Source organism: Caretta caretta, chromosome 15, assembly GCF_965140235.1.
Source record: "Caretta caretta isolate rCarCar2 chromosome 15, rCarCar1.hap1, whole genome shotgun sequence".
NCBI classification, from domain to species: domain Eukaryota; kingdom Metazoa; phylum Chordata; order Testudines; family Cheloniidae; genus Caretta; species Caretta caretta.
This window is the reverse complement of record NC_134220.1, coordinates 1,185,728-1,209,993: the sequence shown is the minus strand read 5'-3', so window position 1 is coordinate 1,209,993 and position 24,266 is coordinate 1,185,728. Positions and strand designations below refer to the sequence as shown.

At 51.5% G+C, this 24,266-nt stretch overlaps 1 protein-coding gene and 1 long non-coding RNA gene across 10 annotated transcripts in view; one reads left to right on the top strand and one right to left on the bottom strand.

The window, feature by feature from the left end:
* Positions 1 to 7,693, bottom strand: part of ASCC2 (activating signal cointegrator 1 complex subunit 2) — a 48,996-nt gene extending 41,303 nt beyond the window's left edge. The window contains exons 1-5 of one of the 5 annotated variants that reach the window (XM_048821261.2): positions 7,386 to 7,693; positions 6,252 to 6,301; positions 4,379 to 4,478; positions 3,347 to 3,505; positions 2,810 to 2,980 (exon numbers count right to left, since the gene is read on the bottom strand). In XM_048821261.2, coding sequence (XP_048677218.1) covers positions 2,810 to 2,980; positions 3,347 to 3,505; positions 4,379 to 4,459 — 411 coding nt within the window. In that variant the 5' untranslated portion in view covers positions 4,460 to 4,478; positions 6,252 to 6,301; positions 7,386 to 7,693. The other 4 variants (XM_048821263.2, XM_048821262.2, XM_048821264.2 and 1 more) reach the window with 4 other exon arrangements.
* Positions 7,694 to 7,781: 88 nt separating this feature from the next.
* LOC125622841 (uncharacterized) lies at positions 7,782 to 19,857 on the top strand. Of its 5 annotated transcripts, XR_012665132.1 has the most exons (4): positions 8,909 to 9,577; positions 11,380 to 11,460; positions 14,514 to 14,782; positions 15,488 to 19,857. It is a non-coding gene; the product is annotated as an uncharacterized LOC125622841 (long non-coding RNA). The 5 variants fall into 5 exon arrangements; XR_012665134.1 differs by lacking the exons at positions 8,909 to 9,577; positions 11,380 to 11,460 and adding an exon at positions 7,782 to 8,151; XR_012665133.1 differs by lacking the exon at positions 11,380 to 11,460 and having other exon boundaries at positions 8,913 to 9,577.
* Positions 19,858 to 24,266: the final 4,409 nt, after the last annotated feature.

Below are 24,266 nucleotides of genomic sequence, written 5' to 3'. Positions count from 1 at the left end.
GGGGTTAAGAAGCTCAAATAACCTAAAAAGAAAAGGAGTACTTGTGGCACCTTAGAGACTAACCAATTTATTTGAGCATGAGCTTTCGTGAGCTACAGCTCACTTCATCGGATGCATACCGTGGAAACTGCAGCAGACTTTATATACACACAGAGAATATGAAACAATACCTCCTCCCACCCCACTGTCCTGCTGGTAATAGCTTATCTAAAGTGATCATCAGGTGGGCCATTTCCAGTACAAATCCAGGTTTTCTCACCCTCCACCCCCCCACACAAATTCACTCTCCTGCTGGTGCTAGCCCATCCAAAGTGACAACTCTTTACATAATCAAGTTGGGCTATTTCCTGCACAAATCCAGGTTTTCTCACATCCCCCCCACCCCCATACACACACAAACTCACTCTCCTGCTGGTAATAGCTCATCTAAACTGACCACTCTCCAAGTTTAAATCCAAGTTAAACCAGAACATCTGGGGGGGTAGGAAAAAACAAGAGGAAACAGGCTACCTTGCATAATGACTTAGCCACTCCCAGTCTCTATTTAAGCCTAAATTAATAGTATCCAATTTGCAAATGAATTCCAATTCAGCAGTTTCTCGCTGGAGTCTGGATTTGAAGTTTTTTTGTTTTAAGATAGCGACCTTCATGTCTGTGATTGCGTGACCAGAGAGATTGAAGTGTTCTCCGACTGGTTTATGAATGTTATAATGTCGGAGAACACTTCAATCTCTCTGGTCACGCAATCACAGACATGAAGGTCGCTATCTTAAAACAAAAAAACTTCAAATCCAGACTCCAGCGAGAAACTGCTGAATTGGAATTCATTTGCAAATTGGATACTATTAATTTAGGCTTAAATAGAGACTGGGAGTGGCTAAGTCATTATGCAAGGTAGCCTGTTTCCTCTTGTTTTTTCCTACCCCCCCCCCCCCCAGATGTTCTGGTTTAACTTGGATTTAAACTTGGAGAGTGGTCAGTTTAGATGAGCTATTACCAGCAGGAGAGTGAGTTTGTGTGTGTATGGGGGTGGGGGAGATGTGAGAAAACCTGGATTTGTGCAGGAAATAGCCCGACTTGATTATGTAAAGAGTTGTCACTTTGGATGGGCTAGCACCAGCAGGAGAGTGAATTTGTGTGGGGGGGTGGAGGGTGAGAAAACCTGGATTTGTGCTGGAAATGGCCCACCTGATGATCACTTTAGATAAGCTATTACCAGCAGGACAGTGGGGTGGGAGGAGGTATTGTTTCATGATCTCTGTGTATATATAAAGTCTGCTGCAGTTTCCACGGTATGCATCCGATGAAGTGAGCTGTAGCTCACGAAAGCTCATGCTCAAATAAATTGGTTAGTCTCTAAGGTGCCACAAGTACTCCTTTTCTTTTTGCGAATACAGACTAACACGGCTGTTACTCTGAAACCTGTCAAATAACCTAGTTGGCACCTGACCAGAAGGACCAATGAGGAATGAAGATACTTTCAAATCTGGGGTGAGAATTTGTTTGTGGCTCTCTTTGTTTGTTCCCTCTCTGTATGGAGGGAGTGACCAAGCAGGTACAATATTTCCTGAAAATATACCTGGAATGATCCATCTAAAATTACGGAAATTGTAAGTAGGCAAGGAAATGCATTAGGCTATCTTTTGTTTGAGCTTGTAAATTTTCCCTATGCTAAAAAGGTAGTTTCATTCCTGTTTTGTAACTGTGAAGCTGAGCCAGAGGGGAATCCTCTGTGTTTTAAATCCTTTTATTTATCCTGTAAAGTTACCTTCCATCCTGATTTTGCAGGTGTAATTCTTTTACTTTTTCTTTATAAAGTTCTTTTTTTAAGAACCTGATTGATTTTCAGTGTCCTAAAGACAAAGGGTTTGGTCTGTGCTCATATTGCTAACCAACTGATTGGTATATTATTCTCAAGCCTCCCCAGGAAAGGCGGTGAAGGGGCTTGGGGGAATATTTTGGAGGGACAGGGATTCCAAGTGACCCCTCCCTGAATTTTTGTATAAATCATTTGGTGGTGGCAGCAATACCGTCCAAGGACAAGGAAAGGAATTTGTGCCTTGGGGAAGTTTTAACCTAAGCTGGTAAAATATAAGCTTAGGGGGTCTTTCATGCAGGTCCCCACATCAGTACCCCAGAGTTCAGAGTCAGGGGGGAGGGGAGGGAACCCTGACATAAACCAAGGAGGATTTCAGGTCAGTAATTATTAAAACCTGAGGACAGAATGAGTTTCTTTAAGGCCCTTGCGAAACTTCCACCTCTGCTAATGAGCATTGCACTCACACACCCTTTATCATGATGCAAAGAAAACTGTAATTGGATGCAATTTTAAATCAACCATAGGGAGAGGCAGAAATTTGGAGAAAGTACAATGGGAGAAGTCTCAGTCTGGGTTGCATGACTTGATGCCTGGACCAGGGCGGCAGGTGGCATGAGAGTGGTCACCAACACATGGCTACAGGGGCCTCCGACAGTCTCTCACACCTTTTATGAAGCCCTGCAAAGGCTAACTTACTGTAGATTCTCTTATACTATCCATTTATAATGCCACACCTTGCTAACCTATTATTAAGAGTAGCATTTTCCTTTGTGAAGCAGATTAATGAAATCATTACGCACTTAAGATAGTTCTGTCCTTTGCTGATTGGTGGACTATCTTTGTGGAAACTATTGGAATGAGAAAAATAGGGGCTAAAAAAGGAAGGCAGCCGGGAGAGATGAATAGGAAACACAGTCTGTTTCCCAAAATGTCTATCAATTTTTGTAAGCCATACAGTGTGCAGTGAGGGTAAGAAGAAGAGGTATTTACTTTAGACTCCTTGTGAGTGGACATTCTGAGGAAGGTTAGGAAGACACTCCGATGAAGGCATTTTTGGATGTCATTCACCTCCAGAGGGAAATCCAACGATGCATCAAACTTGCGAGGGGCATGGCACAGATATGAATCCAGGCATTTCTGAAGTGTCTCATCAAATATGACCTAATACAACAGAACAAAGGCAAATGGGGAGAGGGAAAGATGAAGCATGCACAGTGGTACACCACATCACACGACACATATGCAGTGCATGGTATTTAAATTCAACAGTAAGCCAAAGAAATCAAAGGTGTTCAGAGGAGTCCATGGTCCATTGATTCCAAACTAACAGTTTTAAAATTCATTATCAAAAATCTTTAAGGAAATATTACAATCTTAATGTTACACGATCCAAAATTAAGATGTTTGGGTACGAGCAACAAAAGGCAATTATGAGCCTTCATCAGATACATGAATTAAACCTACTTATTTTTCTAAGCACTCATATAAGTCACAGGTTTTTATTTATTATCTATTCAGTAATGTTACCTGGCACCAAAATTTATCATGAGGCAAAGCCAGAAGCCAGTTCAGATCATCTGCAATGAACTTTGCTCGTTCCAAGAACTCCTCCACTAGAGCAGGGTCTCTGACTTTAGGGGGTGGTTTATATAGCACAAAAGACCGATCAGCTTTCAGTTCTGGATGCTACAGAAAGCAAAAAGACAATGTGTTAACAAATTAGGGACCAAGCAACAAGAATTCCTCTTAACCATTTATGCAGCCAGGGACATCTCTCATATTTTTAGGAAACTGGTGTGTAGCTATCAGGAATCCATCCTCTTATGTTCACTGGTAGGTCTCCCCGCTCTTTAATCTTTAAAACACTGCAGATCAGTGGTTCTGCATCATCCTTATTTTTCAATAATATTTTCAGAATCCTGCACAGTTCAGTATGTGTTGCTCCTTGTATCCCATTCAGATAAATCACTGACAAGCAACTCTCCCACACCTCCAAAAGAAACAGCAGCAGCTCAAAGTCATTCCTTTGAAATGTTGCTCCCTTTCAATACCGCTGCTTCAGCTCCTTCCAGAGTCAAGCTGACTGGACTATCCAATACAGAAAACAAACAGGTTATCGTCCTTTAGTGCAGCTTGCATTGCACTGAGCTCTGACTTCAGCCTGTGGTTGCAAATCCACATGGGCGAGGGCACAGAACGTGGTGGCACAGAGGAACCAACACTGATGCTTCACCTCAGAGTTAAACTTCTAAACTGAGTTTCAAATATCAGTAAGTTTCCTCTCCACTACAGGAATATCAACACTATCCATCAAGCAATTCTCGGAATGAAGACTACGTTTATAATAAACTTGGATACACCATAGAACAAAAGCCCCAAATAGTTTCAATGCACTACAACATGCAGACTTCAATTTCACTTCAAATAAAATCTCCTCCTATAGGGAAGCTGTTTGGGTTTCACTGTATTTTGGTCCCAGAGCCAGTTTTGCTAAAGTCGCTTCTTGAAATGAGAGAATGATTTGTTGAATGTTTTCATTTAAAAAACTACACAACTCACCAATGCTGGTAAAGTCCTCAGTTTCCCTGTCTTTGGATCCGTCTCTCTAAGCTGGAGTTCCTCCAAGGGCAATACTGGCATTGTGCTGAGATCTCTCTGTCTTTGGCAAACACCAACATAAAAGCAATATGAGGAACTGTTTACAGAAACAATTAACCAACAAGAAAACAAGACAGGTTTAAAATGCACCCCTTCTATAAAAAGCACCCCTAGAGTCTGGAACCACATCAAAACAAAGGAAACCTTTACACCACCAAACATCAGACTTCAGGAGACATCCAAGGATTAGGTGCATAGGCACAGAAAAAGCAGCTCCCCATGACTTAGAGTACAGCCATATTTTCTTTACAGCATTTACACCAAGCACTCACAAAGACATCCACAGGAGCACCAAAAAGAATTTTTGTTGGTGTAGTTTCTTTTGTGTAAATGCTTAAAATTCTCACATGGTTACTGAAAAGTCCTGTTAAGACCTCTCCTGTGTAGAGCCCTGTCGCCATAGTCTATGTCCAGATTTCAGAAATTCTAAGGGCGGTCATAAGACATCCTGCTAACATGTTATCAAAAGAAGATTCTGTGTTCTTATGAAGCAAGTTTATTAAATGATTATATACATAATATATATATTTTAAGGACATGAGATTAGACTAAAAAAGATGTTCGAGCTTTCACTTTTCTTTTATGCCCATTGCTTGTTTGATTCTGTACAAGCCCCTGTATTCTCACAGATACTGTTATTATAAAATTAGTTCTACTAAATGAAAAACCTTGCTATGGCAATTCAAGAGAAGATGTACCATTAAAAACACCCTTAAAAGTCTCAAATATTAAAAAGCTTGGAAACTGCAAGCTCAACAAAGCTTTTGTACTTTAATTTCTGTGGTTTTATAAAAGTACGATCATTTATTTCAAATGCTGTTAAAAAGTTGTATTCAAGTTAAAGTTTAAGACCCTGATCCTGAAGTTAGATGGACGTCTGTGGACCCTTATCCTCAGGCAGAACCACACTTATGCCATGTTCACCCAAGTGGATCCAAGTGCAGCATCCAAGCGTAAGCTGGAAATGACAGACTCTGGGTATATCTCAACCACAGCTGGAAGTAAACCTCCAGCCCAGTCAGACAGACTTGCACTAGTCGCGCTCAAGATAGTGCACTAAAAATGCCCAAGTGGACGTTCCAGCTCAGGCTGGAGCTCAGGCTCAGAAGCCTTGGGATCAGATGGGCTTGAAAGTCCGAGGTTCCACCTGTGCCAGAACATCCACATTGCTATTTTTAGCACGCTAGCTTGAGCCTGGCTAGGGTGAATCTGTGTACCCATGCTGGGAGACTTGCTCCTAGGTGCAGTGTAGACATACCCTGAAAGGCTGAGGCTTTTGTCCATTTGCCACGTGAAATTTTAGATGACAAAACCTTTAATGTTTAACCTTTTAGATAAATGGATCTTATGACAAATGGATTTCTTATAAAATCCATTTAACAAAAAATATATTTCACCATGCTAATCCCAATATACAACCAGTGCGGTACTTGCGCGGAAGGGGGGGGGGGAGAACTATTTACAGCATTCTAAAAGCAATTAAAATGGTAAGCTTCACACCAGTGTTTTAAAAATATAGCTATGCAGGAATTTTCACATTTCTATGATAAATCACTGAGGCTGAAAAACCACAAGGATATTGCTTTTATTGTGAGACAAATTACGTTATTTTTCAGTCTTTGACACAAAATAAATTGTGAACTTACATTTCTAAAAACTGTTTTTAAAAATCTACTATACACATACCTTTAAAAACAAACAGACAAACAAGCAGCAGCTTAATTTTCTGAAGTGCTAAGCACCAAGAACTCCAGCTGAAGTCAACAGGACTTACCGATGCTCAGTACCGACGAAAGTTAGACTGCTGACCAAGAGATTGTTGAGCTAAACAGGAAAAAGACGACTAAGATATGCATTTTTCTATGCGCTTTGGTTTAAGCCTTGAGGACACAACTCCCTGTGTATAGCTTTGGGGCTGCACCAGCAAATGGGACTAGTGTAAAAGTCAAGCAACTCTGCCAAGGGGAGACTGAGCTGCTCTCCAGTGAGAGTCTTATTCCTGTCACACTGAAATGCTATTTGTCACGCATCTCCTGAGGGATCCCAGGGGATGTACCCTCAGGTGCAGAGGACAGGAGACACCTGCAGGACAAGAGGTCACATTGGTCCTCATATGCTGCACCAAATAACACAACAATGCTGATTAAAATAAGGGACTTGGTGGTACAGCTCCAGTGACTTGTGAAAGTGGCTGCAAACCTGCACTGATGTTACACAGATCACACATATTGTTAAAGAAACACCCCACCCGCTTCCACATGCAGGCACTGCCCCCAACTCCTTCCACTGACCCACTCCCCCCAGCCACCCCCACCTCCCCACCCACAGGCTCCGCCCCCCAACCCACCCCGCTGCCCCCCAACTGTCCCCCTGCCCCAATCACCCCGCTGCCCCCCCACCCACCCCGCTGCCCCCCAACTGTCCTCCTGCCCAGTCACCTCGCTGCCCCCCCACCTCCCCTGACCCACCCCGCTGCCCCCCAACTGTCCCCCTGCCCCAATCACCCCGCTGCCCCCCAACTGTCCCCCTGCCCCAATCACCCCGCTGCCCCCCCACCCACCCCGCTGCCCCCCAACTGTCCTCCTGCCCAGTCACCTCGCTGCCCCCCCACCTCCCCTGACCCACCCCGCTGCCCCCCAACTGTCCCCCTGCCCCAATCACCCCGCTGCCCCCCAACTGTCCTCCTGCCCACAGTCACCTCGCTGCCCCCCAACTGTCCCCCTGCCCCACCCACCCCGCTGCCCCCCAACTGTCCCCCTGCCCCACCCACCCCGCAGCCCCCCAACTGTCCTCCTGCCCCCAGTCACCCCGCTGCCCCCCACCGCCCCCGACCCACCCCGCTGCCCCCCAACTGTCCCCCTGCCCCCCCACTGCCCCCGCCCCCCCCGGCTGGTCCCCGCGCGCTGACCGACCGCTCCAGCCCGTTACCGGCCCGTCCGGCTCTGACAGCTCAGCCCCGCCCCCCCGGCCGGGCACTTCCGGGGTCAAAGGGCGCTTCCGCCACCGGCCGGAAAGGCGGCCCCGCGGGGTCCTCCTCGCTCCCTCAGGGCCGCGGCCCCCGCCGGAGCCCGGCCGCCCTGCGCTCTCCCCGGGGCGGCCCCGAGCGCCGGGTCTCGGAGGAGGGTCCCCCTGGATCCCGCCTGGCCCGGGCGGAGGCTGACGGTGCCCCGCGGGACGGGAGCAGCCGGGCCCCGCCGGCCGCTGGGCTTCCCGCCCGCCCCCGGCCCCGGCTCCGGCCCCGGCCCCGCGTGCCCCGCCCCGCCCCCGCCCCGGCCCGGCCCCGCGTGCCCCGCCCCGCGGCGAGCTGCCCTCGAAGAGCCGGGCTGGCGGGGCCCTCGGGGGTCCCCCGTGCCGCCCGCGCTCCGAGCAGGACCGACCCCGGCTTCTGCCCCGATCCCGAAGCGGCCCCGGCCAGGGTTGAGCCCCCAGCGCCGGGCCCCGCGCCGCCGGGGCTGCTGCAGGGACCAGCCGGGGCGCTCGGAGGCGGGCGCAGCGGGGCCCTGGTGGGCGCTTTGCCGCCATCGGCCTCGTGCCCCGGGTGCCGCAGCCCGCGGGGTCTGCGAGATGGGTGGCCGGCAGCGGAGGGGTAGCCGCGTCCGTCTGTGCCCCCCAAGACGCGCCAGGCGTCTGGAGCAGGGGGGTTTACCCACGAAGGCTTATGCCCAAAGAAGTCGGTTAGTCTTCACGGTGCCGCCACGCTCCCCGCCGGTTCAGTAGCGATGTCTCTCTGGAATGACATCTCTGAGCTTTCAGGAGCCAGGCAGTCATTAAGGGGCTTGATTCAGTGCCCAGGGAGGTCGACGGGACGTTTGTGTTTTTCCCTTGTGCGCCAGGGTGTAGCACTCTCCCATAGCTGTCCTAGGCGCTGACTCCCTGGGTGCTCTGGGGCTGGAGCACCCACGGGGAAACATGGGTGGGTGCTTTGCACCCACCGGCAGCTCCCCGCCCCCACCAGCCCCAGCTCACCTCCGCCTCCTCCCCTGAGCCTGCCGCTTTTCCCCCCTTGCTCCCAGCACTTACTCGGGGGGGGGGGGGGGGACTCGGGGAAGAGGCAGGGATTTGGGGAAGGGGTCCAATAGGGGCAGGGCGGGGGCAGAGTTGGGGCGTGGACTTTGGGGAAGGGGTTGGAATGGGGGTGGAGTCAGGGCGGGAGGGGGCAGCTGCTGCTGAGGGCAGGCAAGGTCTCCCCATCTCCCCCACCTCTTCCCCCGCCCTGCTGGGGTCCTGCCCCTCCCCCGCTCCCTCCTTCCCCCACCTCTTGCCCCACCCTGCTGGGGTCCTGCCCCTCCCCCGCTCCCTCCTTCCCCCACCTCTTGCCCCACCCTGCTGGGGTCCTGCCCCTCCCCCGCTCCCTCCTTCCCCCACCTCTTGCCCCGCCCTGCTGGGGTCCTGCCCCTCCCCCGCTCCCTCCTTCCCCCACCTCTTGCCCCACCCTGCTGGGGTCCTGCCCCTCCCCCGCTCCCTCCTTCCCCCACCTCTTGCCCCACCCTGCTGGGGTCCTGCCCCTCCTCCACTCCCTCCCTGCCGCCCGATCAGCTGATGGCCCAGGACGGGGAGAAGCCAGCCGCAGCGCGCTCTCTGCTTCCGGGACCTTGGGGAAGCGGGTGGAATCAGGGCATATCCCCTCCAGCCCCATGCTGTGAGCTGCTCTGGGCAGGGGGCTTGGAGCACCCCACGACCCTAGCCCTCACCCCCAGCCCTCTACCCTGACCCCTGCACCCCCCAAACTACCAGCCCTCTGCCCTGACCCCTACAACCCCCAAGCACACCCAGCCATCTGCCCTGACCCCTGCACCCTCCTCACACACCCTCCCAGCCATCTGCCCTGACCTCTTCACCCCTCCACACCCTCCCAGGCCTCTGCCCTGACCCCGTCACCCCCTCACATCCCCAGCCCTGACTCCAGCACCCCCACACATACCCAGCCCCCCCACACCCCATGCCCTGACTCCTGCACCCTCCTCACATGCCTCCAGCCCCATGCCCTGACTCTTGCACCCCCCACATTCCCACCCCCACCCTGAACACCAAAGGGAGCTCCTGCACCCACCCCCTCCACATTCCCACCTGCACCCCTTGCACCAAATGGGAGCTGCCCAGGTAAGCACTCCACACCCAAACCTCCTGCCCCAAGCCTGAGCCCCCTCCCTCATTCTAGCTCCTGGCCAGATCCTACACCCCAATCCCCAGTCTGCTGCTTCACCCGCAGCCCTGTGCTCAGTGCACTCGCATCCTCCGCTCAGTGCAGAGAGAGAGGAAGAGAATGGGCTAGAGCCAGGGAGGAGGTAGGTACCCACTCTATGTGGGCAGGGCCAGGATCCCAGAGCGGCAGCGGGCTGAGCAGGGCGGGCAGCCAGGACCCTGGCTGGCAGGAGCCGGCGGATGGAGCCCCAGACCGGCAGCAGGCTGAGTGGCTCAGCCCACCGCCAGTCTGGGGTCCCAGTCATTGACCCCGCTCAGCCCACTGCTGGTCTAGGGTCCCGGCCCCACTCAGGCCGCTGTCGGTCTGGGGTTCTGGCTGCCGGCCCCTTGCCAGCCAGGGTCCTGGCCGCAGGCCCCGCTCAGTCCCCTGCCGGCCTAGGTGAACGGAAGCCCAGGCTGGCAGCAGGCTGAGCAGGCTGGCGGCATAAGATCAGCATTTTAATGTAATTTTAAATGAAGCTTCGTAAACATTTTGAAAACCTTGTTTACATGCGACAATAGTTTAGTTATATATAGACTTATAGAGAAAGACCTTCTAAAAAAGGTTAAAATGTATTCCTGGCACACGAAACCTTAAATTAAAGTGAATAAATGAAGACTCAGCACACCACTTCTGAAAGGTTGCCGACCCCTGATTTAGACCGTAGAGGGAATTTGTGTCCAAGCCAGAACCAAAATGTTACTGGATGCCAGGCCTGTACCCAGGACCACCAGGCCACACTTCCCTAACATCTTTTTTCACAACAACCCTTTCATTGTAAAAGGGTGTCACAAATGTTCACGTGGTGTGAAAATACAGCTGGTGTAAAATACAAAAATAAATGTCTCCTGTTACAGGAGAGCCACGGGGATCTGGTGACCAGAATGACAGCCGGTGCCTGTCACAATCAGATATCTGCAGTTAAACTTTCCACCCACTGATTTCTTAAGCTCTGTTTTCTCTTGGGTATTTGAGGCGATTCCTGTACAATACAAGCCTGACATTGCAGGACAAGTACCATTCTTGTCAGTTAACACAGGCCCAACTGAAGTCAAAGAACAGGTTAGGCTTGTCAAGCTTATAAACGCACACTAAACCCAGAGGAATCAGACATTCCAGAACGAACCTTAACATTGGGGAACCTGTTACAAGCAGCCTTCTGGAGAGCAAAATATTTCCATTTCTGAAAGCTGGATTGTTGGCAGGTCCAATACACTTCTTTAACCAGACACTCGATTCTACTGTATTTGTGGAATTTCAACAAGTACTGTTGCAACTGGTGGGGTGAAGAGGAAAAGACAGTTACCTTTTCCATAACTGGTGATCTTTGAGATGTGTTGCTCATGTCTATTCAACAATAGGTGTGTGTGCTCGCCACGTGCACCGGTGCCGGAAGTTTTTCCCCTAGCAGTATCTGTAGGGGAGCGACCCCTGGAGTGGCAACTCCATGGCATGGTATAAGGGACGTGGCGCGCTCCCCCCACCCTCAGCTCCTTCTTCCCAGACAACTCCGACAGAGGGGAAGGAGGGCGGGGTGTGGAATGGACATGAGCAACACATCTCGAAGAACATCAGTTACGGAAAAGGAGTACTTGTGGCACCTTAGAGACTAACCAATTTATTTGAGCATAAGCTTTCGTGAGCTACAGCTCACTTCATCAGAAAAGGTAACTGTCTTTTATTCTTCGAGTGATTACTCATATGTATTACTCATATGTAGGAATGTTATCAGGAGGGCCAAATCGCACCTGGAGCTGCAGCTAGCCAGAGATGTCAAGAGTAACAAGAAGGGTTTCTTCAGGTATGTTAGCAACGAGAAGAAAGCCAAGGAAAGTGTGGGCCCCTTACTGAATGAGGGAGGCAAACTAGTGACAGAGGATGTGGAAAAAGCTAATGTACTCAATGGTTTTTTTGCCTCTGTTTTCACTAACAAGGTCAGCTCCCAGACTGCTACGCTGGGCATCACAAAATGGGGAAGAGATGGCCAGCCCTCTGTGGAGATAGAGGTGGTTAGGGACTATTTAGAAAAGCTGGACGTGCACAAGTCCATGGGGCCGGACGAGTTGCATCCGAGAGTGCTGAAGGAATTGGCGGCTGTGATTGCAGAGCCATTGGCCATTATCTTTGAAAACTCGTGGCGAACCGGGGAAGTCCCGGATGACTGGAAAAAGGCTAATGTAGTGCCAATCTTTAAAAAAGGGAAGAAGGAGGATCCTGGGAACTACAGGCCAGTCAGCCTCACTTCAGTCCCTGGAAAAATCATGGAGCAGGTCCTCAAAGAATCAATCCTGAAGCACTTGCATGAGAGGAAAGTGATCAGGAACAGCCAGCATGGATTCACCAAGGGAAGGTCATGCCTGACTAATCTAATCGCCTTTTATGATGAGATTACTGGTTCTGTGGATGAAGGGAAAGCAGTGGATGTATTGTTTCTTGACTTTAGCAAAGCTTTTGACACGGTCTCCCACAGTATTCTTGTCAGCAAGTTAAGGAAGTATGGGCTAGATGAATGCACTACAAGGTGGGTAGAAAGCTGGCTAGATTGTCGGGCTCAACGGGTAGTGATCAATGGCTCCATATCTAGTTGGCAGCCGGTATCAAGTGGAGTACCCCAAGGGTCGGTCCTGGGGCCGGTTTTGTTCAATATCTTCATAAATGATCTGGAGGATGGTGTGGATTGCACTCTCAGCAAATTTGCGGATGATACTAAACTGGGAGGAGTGGTAGATACGCTGGAGGGGAGGGATAGGATACAGAAAGACCTAGACAAATTGGAGGATTGGGCCAAAAGAAATCTGATGAGGTTCAATAAGGATAAGTGCAGGATCCTGCACTTAGGACGGAAGAACCCAATGCACAGCTACAGACTAGGGACCGAATGTCTAGGCAGCAGTTCTGCGGAAAAGGACCTAGGGGTGACAGTGGACGAGAAGCTGGATATGAGTCAGCAGTGTGCCCTTGTTGCCAAGAAGGCCAATGGCATTTTGGGATGTATAAGTAGGGGCATAGCGAGCAGATCGAGGGACGTGATCGTTCCCCTCTATTCGACATTGGTGAGGCCTCATCTGGAGTACTGTGTCCAGTTTTGGGCCCCACACTTCAAGAAGGATGTGGATAAATTGGAGAGAGTCCAGCGAAGGGCAACAAAAATGATTAGGGGTCTGGAACACATGAGTTATGAGGAGAGGCTGAGGGAGCTGGGATTGTTTAGCCTGCAGAAGAGAAGAATGAGGGGGGATTTGATAGCTGCTTTCAACTACCTGAAAGGGGGTTCCAAAGAGGATGGATCTAGACTGTTCTCAATGGTAGCAGATGACAGACCGAGGAGTAATGGTCTCAAGTTGCAGTGGGGGAGGTTTAGATTGGATATTAGGAAAAACTTTTTCACTAAGAGGGTGGTGAAACACTGGAATGTGTTACCTAGGGAGGTGGTAGAATCTCCTTCCTTAGAGGTTTTTAAGGTCAGGCTTGACAAAGCCCTGGCTGGGATGATTTAACTGGGAATTGGTCCTGCTTTGAGCAGGGGGTTGGACTAGATGACCTTCTGGGGTCCCTTCCAACCCTGATATTCTATGATTCTATTCCACAATAGGTGATTCCAAGCTATATCTGTTGGAGGTGGGTAGGAGTTCACAGACTCTTGCGAGGGAGCACAGCCCTGCCGAACCCGGTGTCCTCCCTGGTTTGGGAGACAATCGCATAATGAGAGGTGAACATGTGAAGAGAAGACCATGTGGCAGCCGTACAAATGTCCTGAACGGGGACATGAGCTAAAAAGGCAGCCAACGAGGCTTGCGCCCTTCTTGAGTGTGCCCTCACAATCAACAGCGTGGGGATTCCCACCAGGTCATAACGGGTATGGATACATGAGGTGATCCAGTTGGAGAGCCACTGAGTGGAGATCGGCCAACCTCTCTTGCGTTCGCCCGAGGCTATGAACAGCTGCAAAGACTTCCTGAACAGCTTAGTCCGCTCCAGGTAAAAGGCCAGGGCCCGTCTCACATCCAGTGTGTGGAGGTGGTGCTCCTCACTGGATGCGTGGGGCTTGGGACAGAGGACCAGCAGGAAGATGTCCTGACCCATGTGATAGGAGGAGACTACCTTAGGGAGGAATGAAGGATGCGGATGGAGCTGGACTTTATGGAACACCGTGTACGGGGGCTTGGAGGTCAGGGCTCTGAGCTCCGAAACCCATCTAGCTGACATGATCGCCACCAGGAAGGCTACCTTCCACGAGAGGTGTGACCAGGAGCATGTAGCTAGCAACTCAAAAGGGGGAACCCATCAATCGGGCCAGCACTGAGTTCAGGTCCCACTGAGGGCCTAACATATGGGAAGAGATGATCCAATCCCTGAAGGAATCGGCCAGTCATAGCATGGGAGAATACTAGGTGCCCCTGCACCAGCGGGTGGAAGGCCGATATTGCCACCAAGTGCACCTTGATGGACAAGGGCGCTAGACCTTGAGCTCTAGGATGAAGGAGGTAGTCTAAAATGAGTTGGATCAAAGCAGCCACAGGCGAAATGCCCTTCTCAGCCACCCACCAGGAAAACCGAGACCACTTCGCCAAATAGGCCCGACACGTGTAGGGCCACCTGCTTTCCAGAGGGACATGCTGAACCCCTTCCGAGCACGTCCTTTCCTCCCGGCCTACCCATTGAGCAGCCACACTGTGAGGTGGAGCGCCACTAGGTTGAGATGGAGAAGGCGGCCCTGGTCCTGAGAGATTAGGTCCAGGCGGGATGGCAGTGGCCATGGCGGGATGACTGCCAGGCTGATGGGGGTCCCGTAACAATGTTGCCTGGGCCACGCCAGGGCAATCAGGAGGACCTGTCTGTTTTTATCTTTTCCAGGACCTTGCCGATCGGTGGGATCGGGGGGAAGGCATAGAGGAGCTGGACCGACCAGGATAGGAGGAAGGCATCGGAGATGGCGCCCACTCCCAGCCCTCCCCTGGTGCAGAAACAGGGACACAGGTGGTTCTGCCAAGTCGTGAACAGCTCCACCTGGGGAGTACCCCACTCTTGGAAAATCCTGTCCACCACCTCTGGGTGTAGTGACCACTCATGCTGAGAGGACAAATCTCAGCTCAGGCGATCCACCCACGAGTTCCGGGCACCCGGTAAGTGGGGGTCTGTAGGCGAATGCCGTGGGCTATGCAGAAGTCCCACAGCCTGAGGGCTTCCTGGCAGAGGGCAGAGGAGCGGGCCCCGTCTTGCCTGTAGATGTAGAACATGGACGCTGTGCTGTCCGTGAGAACCATGACCACTCTGCCCTCCAGATGCGAGCGGAACGCATGCCAGCCAGACCACCCTGAGCTCCTTGACATTTATATTCAGGGCAAGGTCCTGCGTGGACCACAGACCTTGAGTCTGAACGTTCCGCACATGGGCTCCCCACCCCAGGTCCAACGTGTTGGACACCAGCTCCACCGATGGGGGCCAGCCCCTGAACGGGATCCTGTGGAGCATGTTCCCCGGGGAGGACCACCACCGTAGGGAGGTGATCACCGGCTCGGGCACCGTGAGGACTTTGTTCATCCTGTCTCTGGACTGGGAGAACACCGAGGCCAACCAGAGCTGGAGGGGCCTCATCCTGAGCCTGGCATGGTGAACCACATATGTGCACGCTGACATGTGACCCAGGAGCTGGAGGCATGCTCTGGCTGTGGTTGGGGAACCTTGTGACTGTGTCGACGAGCCCTTTCAGGGTCTCGAATCTGTCTGGTGGGAGGGAGGCCCTGGCCGATGTCGCGTCAAGGACTGCCCCAATAAACTCTATGCGCTGTACCAGGACTAACGGTGGACTTGGTATCATTTACCAACAGGCCCAGGGTGGCACACGTGGCCAGGAGGAGCTCCACATGATCCCGCACCTGCGACCTGGAGTTGCCTTGGGACCAGTCAGTTGTCCAGGTAGGGGAAGATCTGGACCCCATGATGTCTGAGGTAGACCGCCACCACAGACGTGCACTTTGTGAACACCCTGGGAGCAGTGGACAGGCCAAACAGGAGGACCATAAATTGGTAATGCTCCTGCCCCACCGTGAAACGGAGGAAGCATCTGTGCCCCTCGAATATATGAATGTGGAAGTACGCGTCCTGCAGATCGAGGGCGCTGTACCAGTCCCAGGGATCCAGGGAGGGGATGATGGAGACCAGGAAGACCATGCAGAACTTGAGCTTCACCACGTACTGGTTCAGGCCTCGCAGGACCAGGATGGGCCTGAGCCCCCCTTTGGCCTTCGGGATAAGGAAGTAGCGGGAGTAGAACCCCTTGCCCATGAACTCCGCTGGCACCGCTCCCAAGCCAAGGAGCTGCTCCACCTCCTGCTCGAGAAGGGCCTCATGAGAGGGGTCCCCCAGGAGGGATGGGGAGGAGGGTGGTTGGGCGGGGTAGAGGTAAACTGAAGGAGACGGTGTTGAGGACCCAACAGTTCGAAGTCAGCCGCGACCACTCTAAGAGAAAAGCACACAACCAGCTGGAGAAGGGAAACTTGATTGCAGGTGGATCCCTGGTATGAACTGGTAAGTTGCCCCCAAGCGTCCCGTCAAAACTGACGTTTCCCTGCCTGTTTACCCTTGGAGGGGCCAGGCTGGGGGGCAGACTGGGACTGCCTCTGCAGGCGTTTCTTATAGTCCCGAGACTTTTTATAGAGGGGCTCGTATTTAGAGTGGGTGGCCTGGGTGGGAGCCTGCTGCAGCTTAAACTTGGTCCTGGCCAGAGCCGGGACATAGAGGCCAAGTGTCTTAAGCATCGTTCGGGAATCTTTCAGTCCGTGCAATTTCACGTCCGTGTGTTCCACAGGCAGGGGCTTGCCATTAAACGGAAGGTCCTGTAAGGAGTTCTGCCCCTCACTGCACAGCCCGACAGCAGGAGCCACAACGCCCTCCTCATGGGCACCGCAGAGGCCATAGACCTTGCAGCCGTATCCGCGGCATCCAGTGCTGCCTCCAGGGTTGCCCTGGCAGCCACTGTACCCTCCTCCACCAGAGCTTTGAACTCCTTCTTGTCACGCTCCTGGAAGGAGTCCTCAAATTTGGATAGAGAGCCCCACAAATTGAACTCATAAAGACCCAGAAGAGCCTGATGGTTTGTCACAACTGGAAGCTCGAGGACGAACAAACCTTTCTCCCAAACAAGTCCAGCCTCCTTGAGCCTTTATTTTTCAGGGTAGGGGCTGGTTGGCCCTGCCTCTCCCTGTGGTTGACTGACTTGACCACCAGGGAATTAGGGGCAGGGTGGGTGTACGGGTATTCATGCCCCTTGGCGGGCACAAAGTACTTCCATTCTGCCCTCTTAGAGATGGGGGGCAAGGAAGCCGGGGTTTGCCACTAGGCGTTTGAAATTTTTGCCACCCCTTCGTGGAGTGGGAGGGCCACCCTGCCCGATGCCGAGGCCGAGAGGACATTGAATAGGGAGTCCGAGGGTTCCTCCTCCTCCTCAGCCTGAAGGTTGAGGCTCGATGCCACCCTTTTCAGTAGTTCCTGGTGGGCCTTGGAGTCCTCGCGTGGAATGGAGGGGGGAGGGGCCATAATCGCCTCTTCAGGGGAGGATGAGGATGCGGGTGCGGTACTCTCCGTACCCACCAGCACTGGAGGTTCCACCGCTTGGTCGCCCTCCGGGCACGGATCCGAAGATGCACGCCCCACCGACTCCTTCCTGGGAGGCTGGGAAAGGGAGGCCGACGGTCTTTCTGAGGCTCCGGCTACTGAGCGAGCCCCGCCGGGGGCCACGGGGCCCATTGGTGCCACGGTGCTGGCCCGGAGCTCAGTGCCCCTGCACCTGCTGCGGCAGCGGTGGGGCCGCCTGTGTAGCCTGCCCAGCCTGCCCGTCGTCTGAAGACTATGAAGGGAGGCTGGGCTGGGGAACGCCTGCCGCTGTCCGTGGACTGGGAGGAGAGGTGGCCTCGGGGACGGTGCTGAGCACAAGACCATGATCCCGACGTGGAGGAACGGTGCCGATGGCAGCTGCTCTGCAATTGGCTCCGGCAGGCGGATCTGTGACAGCGAGGAGCCAGCGATCGACGCCGGGACAGTGGGAGCGGCGCAGCTGCGGGGTCCTGGAGCGAGACGAAGAACGGGAATGGCATTGACTCCCGTATCGCGACGGGCTACAGTAGCCTCTTGGAGACGAGGACCTCCGGTGCCGTCTGTCTTGGTCTCAACGGGGCCTGGAGCTCCTGTCAGTCGGAACCCAGCCAGACAGCCTGGTGGGGGTCGACAGGGCCCGGCGCGGACTGTGCACGGTGCGGTTGCTGAGCAGCGAACGGCGTCGGGAACCTTCCGTCGACCGCGAACGGTACCATCCAGGCGGCGACTGTGGGGGTCCAAGCGGTGGCCTGCCTCTGGACCGGGGAGCTGACGACGGTGGTGGTACTGGTACCAGCAGAGACAGAACATCCCAGGCCGCTTGCAGCGCCTGGGTGCGTGAAGGGCGCCCAGACATCTGGGGAGGCCTGCGCCGAGTGGGCTGGGCTACTCTGCTCAACTCGAGTCGGAGGCCTGGAGGCCGACAGGGACCGAGAACTGCCCAGCATGGGTCTAGTCTCTCCCCCGGTCTTGCTCCGGTCTCTCGGTGGAAAAGTCCTCTTCTTAGCCTTCTTGGCGTGCCCTGCGGATGGGGAGAGGTGCCAACTGGTGGAAGGCACTGAAGGGTTGCCACGCACCAACACCGGCACACCAGAGCGGCGCACCGGAGTCGGGGTCAACACTGACTCCATCAGAATGGCTCAGAGCCAAATTTCCCTTTCCTTTTTGGTCCAAGGCTTGAAAGATCTGCAAATCTCGCACCGACCGCTGAGGTGGGTTTCCCCCAGACAGCGTAAACAGTCTGCATGCGGGTCACTCACTGGCATCGGCCACCTGCAAGTGTCTCATGACTTAAAGCCCGGGGCATGGGGCATGCCCCGACCCGGGTACACTACAATAAACTAACCCTAATCTAAACTACTTTAACTAAAGGTACTACTAACTATGAACGAACAGGAGTTCAAGAGGAAAGCTGCAGATGAGCTGGAGCAGAGCAGTTCCAATGCACCTTCACTGGCGGCAGGAAGGAGCTGAGGGTGGGGGGAGTGTGCAGGGTCCCTGATACCGCGCCTAGAGGCGCCACTCCAGGGGTCGCTAGGGCCGCTCCCCTGTGGGTCCTGCTCAGGGGAAAATCTGGCGGCAGTGCATGTGGCGAGCACGCACACCTACTGCGGACTGCACATAAGCAATCGGAAGAAGAAGAGAGATCTGAGGGTGATGACTGGGTGCTGGTGGATGCTGCAGATAAAAACGTTCGGTTGCTGTTGGCATTCACAGAACATCTCCATGGGGTTTGGCGCTTCTGGGGTGGAGAAAAGAGCACTGACTGGTGGGGCTGCATCGTAATGCAGGTTTGGGATGATGAGCAGTGGCTGCAGAACTTTCGCATGCACAAGGCCATATTCCTGGATCTGTGTGCCGAGCTCATCCCAGCGCATGAACACCAAAAGAGAGCTGCATGGACAGTGGAGAAGCAAGTGGCGATCACACCTTGGAAGCTTGCGACACCAGATTGCTAAGAGTCAGTGAGCAGTCAGTCCAGAAAATCCACAGTGAGGGCCAGTCTCATCCAAGTGTGCAATGCCATTAAGCATCTCCTTCTCCACAGTACACAACAGCTGTTAGAAAAGCCAACCGTGGAGCTGTACAGCTAAGGAAGGCCTAAAAAGAGCATTTAACAGTCAGCTATAGTAGTGTTGTGTGATACTTTTATGAATTAGTGAGCCTGGTGTGTAAAGATCTTAAATATGTCAAGGTTACTGACTCCCATAATCAACTTTGTAATGTCTCATTTATGCTTAGTATAAACTAATAAATATTCTCAGAGTTTCCAAAAATATAATTTTATTGTGTGCAAAGAGACAGGAAACAAAGTGCAAATATACAAGTTAAAAACAGTTTAGCAGCACTGTAAAAATATGACTAAGGCTACAATTTTATCATGGAGGTCGCAGAAGTCACAGACTTCGGAAGACCTCCATGACTTTACCTGCTGGAAGCTACAAGGTACCCCTGCCACCCAAGGCAGTGGGGCGGACCCGGAAGCTCCCAGCCACTGTAGGCAGCAGGAGGGACCCCGCAGCTTCTTGCCGCTGCGGGTGCCAGAGGGCTCTGAGCAGCCAGGGGCAAGGGGGAACTCTACAGCTCCTGGCTGGCCCCTGCAGCTCCTGGCCTCTGGTGGTGGGAGACCCCACAGCTCAGGGCTGAGAGGGAGGGAGAACCTGGAGCTCCAAGCCCTCATGGTGCTGGGGGACCCCGGAGCTCCCTGCCAGGCCCCCGCAGCTGCTCAGTGGCTCCCCATTTTGTGATGGATCTTTTTAGTAAAAGTCAGGGACAGGTCACGGGCAATAAAGAAAAATTCACCGAAGCCGGTGACCTGTCCCTGACTTTTACTAAAAAGATCCATGACAAAATCTTAGCCTTAAGTATGACCCATGCTTATAAATATGGAAACAATAAACCTACAGGATGGCATATTAAATACATATAACAGTGTTTCATTCCTGTTACAAAACATGTAGCACAAAGTGTGTGGTGGCTAATGCTGTGGCTATCACAGGGTGTTGCAGTCATGGTTCTCTTTGTTTTCCCCTGGCGTGGAGGGGTAGGGGGAAGAGTTCATGGCACATTGCCACATTGATGGGCATAGGGAGCAATGACCATGGAGTCTTCTCTGGATTGGAAAGGCTGCTGTGTCCAGGGTCTTTGGGCATGTTGCTTAGTAATGTCCCTGTTCTGATCCAGATTGAACTTTGGGATGGTAAACAAGGTCATTCCAGCAGATCTCATGTGCCTTGGTAAGTGACACGAGGCAAAAGACAGATGCAGAGAAGTTAAGTGACATGCCCAAAGTCACTCGGCCAATCAGTGTCAGGGTGAGACTAGAACTGAAAGGTTCTGGCTCCCAGGCCCTAACTCCAGACCACTAGACAATACTACCCATGAGAGCTGAGAAATACACTGTCTGCCTTCTACCCTTCAGCAAATTAAGAACCTGAGGTCACTTGAGTACTGGTCTGAAATTTGTTTTCCTCGGTGTACATGTCCTGTGTCCCCTCCATTGTATAGGCATAGGAAGGAGAGGATGGTGTAGGGTTAAATATTTGCATGATTTGTGTCAGGACATTAGGAAAAGCTGATGGTTTTATTAGCATTTGTAATGTTTCCATATTCAACATTTAATTATTAACATGCCAACATTTTCTTCCTGGAAAGTGTGGCTAGAGGAAGCTCTTGGAAGGTTCAGTCGACTTCCCCTTCAAATAAGGCGACAGGTTGTTTGGAAAGCTGCAATCTTAGCAGCACTTTTGTCACATCGGCTAAATTATGGATTTTCAAACATGAATGATCAATCTTTAATATTATTTGGCAAACACCATGTGCACAAGCGTAAAATAAGTTCAGGCCAACTGAGGCTGGGCTTCCTCCACTCCCATAACTTGAGAGGGTTATCCTATCAGAGGTCTAGTGAATGAATATGCAAGAATCCAAATGTGGTTAAGATTTTGAAGATTAAGCTAATATTTGGCAACTGCAACATGATTCTTTGCAGCAGCTTCTGGTTGCTTCAGTTTCTCTGTCAGAGCCTGTTCCGGACACCACTGAAGGCCATGGAATGTCTACTGTTAACTCAGTGGGTTTCAGAGGAGGCCCAGAGGGCATGGCCACACTGCAATTAAAAACCCATGGCTGGCCTGTGCTGCCAGCTGGCTCAGGCTAAGGGGGCTGTTTAACTGGAGAGTAGACATCTGTGCTTGGGCTGGAGCCCAGACTCTAGGTCCCTGAGAGGTGGGAGGGTCCCAGAGGTCGCAAACTCAAATGTCTACACCACAATTAAACCGCCCCTTAGTCTGAGTCAGTTAGCATGGGCCAGCCAGAGGTGTCCAGTCTCAGTGTAGGCATACCCTGAATGTCCATTTTGATTCTTTTTCTTATCTGGTCATCTGTGTACTATGTGTTTGTCTTTCAATGGTTCTGAACTAGACTGTTCTCAATGGTAGCAGATGACAGAACGAGGAGTAATGGTCTCAAGTTGCAGTGGGGGAGGTTTAGGTTGGATATGAGGAAAAACTTTTTCACTAAGAGGGTGGTGAAACACTGGAATGCGTTACCTAGGGAGGTGGTGGAATCTCCTTCCTTAGAGGTTTTTAAGGTCAGGCTTGACAAAGCCCTGGCTGGATGATTTAACTGGGAATTGGTCCTGCTTCGAGCAGGGGGTTGGACTAGATGACCTTCAGGGGTCCCTTCCAACCCTGATATTCTATGATTCTATGATTGGGATGTGAATCTGTGCATATTTAATTTTTTCTAAAATTAATTATTTTAGGAAAAAATTGTCAGTGCAGCCACCAGTGAGAGTTGGTGGCCACACTCTGAGGCCACCAAAAAATTTGTTGTGAGAACCCCTGTGCTAGAGGGACCTTGGTAAATTCTCTCACTTGCTGTACCAATAGTCTGTTGTAACCCAGGATCTATGTAAGAGGCAAGCATTGTCTACAAGGCACTCCTAGGTGCCATTAAAGGACCCCTGAATCAGCTCAGCATACTTGCTCATGGTTACTGCTCTTGGCACCTCCACAAAATGGTTGATAATGGTTCAAAATCTTTTCCATATCAGGACTCATTCCCCCATAGACCAGTCCTTACTCCCTTTTTGCAATCTGGTACCATGTTCTTAACCACTAGGTGAAGAACCCTTGGCTTACTGCCATACGCATTGCCACCACAAACCTCAACTGTGGATCAGAAACCTAAACTTTGAACTAATTGGACCCCATAATAACCTTGCTTTGTCACGAATTCTACTTTTATATAATGCACTCTCTCGATTCAAACCTTCCATAAGTGGCTGTTGGGGTAGCCATTGTCCAATTTTATGGTACTGTTTCATGTGACAGTTCTTTGAGCTCTTAGGGCTGTCTTTTCCCATAGCCGCTTTGAGGCTATCCACAAGCAATGCTTACAAAGGGTATCTGTACATCCTTTAAAAAAAATTACAGCATAGATTGTGATAACATGACTACTGTATTTTTGGACTGATTTTGGATTTTTACTCTGTGTCTGAGCTCTATCAAAGGGGAAAAGGAATGAATGCTCTTCAGGAGAAGGTGTCCACTAGGACATGGACTTCTATCCAATGATGACAATGCAGTGAAGCAAGGATGGCTAACCAGTTGGAAGGTCCTTTTGGATTCTTTAAATTGAAGACTCTTCTGCCCAACTCTGGGGTCACTCCAGGTGAAAATGAAAGATCCTCTGGCGCTTTCTGACAATAAGGGATAATTCTAGTGTCCTGTCCAATGGTCTTTCCATAACCAGAAAATAACATTCAACGATAACATTCAATTGGTTGGTAGTTGGTGAGCACATAAAGTCTACAGTCATTGCATTACAGAACAATACATTACTGGAAAAGCATTTTGAAGTAACTCAAGTATGAAAGGGGCTAAATAAAAGCAAATTCTGATATGTAATTGAAAACCTGCTGTTATCATAGAATCATAGAATATCAGGGTTGGAAGGGACCTCAGGAGGTCATCTAGTGCAACCCCCTGCTCAAAGCAGGACCAATCCCAACTAAATCATCCCAGCCAGGGCTTTGTCAAGCCTGACCTTAAAAACCTCAAAGGACAGAGATTCCACCACCTCCCTAGGTAACGCATTCCAGTGCTTCACCACCCTTCTAGTGAAAAAGTTTTTCCTAATATCCAACCTAAACCTCCCCCATTGCAACTTGAGACCATTACTCCTTGTTTTGTCATCTGCCACCACTGAGAACAGTTTAGAGCCATCCTCTTTGGAATCCCCTTTCAGGTAGTTGAAAGCAGCTATCAAATCCCCCCTCACTCTTCTCTTCCGGAGACTAAACAATCCCAGTTCCCTCAGCCTCTCCGCATAAGTCATGTGTTCCAGTCCCCTAATCATTTTTGTTGCCCTCCGCTGGACGCTTTCCAATTTTTCCACATTCTTCTTGTAGTGTGGGGCCCAAAACTGGACACAGAACACCAGGTCGAATAGAGGGGAACGATCACGTCCATAGATCTGCTGGCAATGCCCCTACTTATACAGCCCAAAATGCCGTTAGTCTTCTTGGCAACAAGAGCACACTGCTGACTCATATCCAGCTTCTCGTCCACTGTAACCCCTAGGTCCTTTTCTGCAGAACTGCTGCCGAGCTGCTCAGTCCCTAGTCTGTAGCGGTGCATGGGATTCTTCCTTCCTAAGTGCAGGACTCTGCACTTGTCCTTGTTGAACCTCATCAGATTTTTTTGGCCCAATCCTCGAATTTGTCTAGGGCCCTCTGTATCCTATCCCTACCCTCCAGCGTATCCACCTCTCCTCCCAGTTTAGTGTCATCTGCAAACTTACTGAGGGTGCAGTCCACACCATCCTCCATATCATTTATGAAGATATTGAACAAAACCGGCCCCAGGACCGACCCTTGGGGCACTCCGCTTGATACCGGCTGCCAACTAGACATGGAGCCATTGATCACTACCCGTTGAGCCCGACGATCTAGCCAACTTTCTATCCACCTTATAGTCCATTCATCCAGTCCATACTTCTTTAACTTGC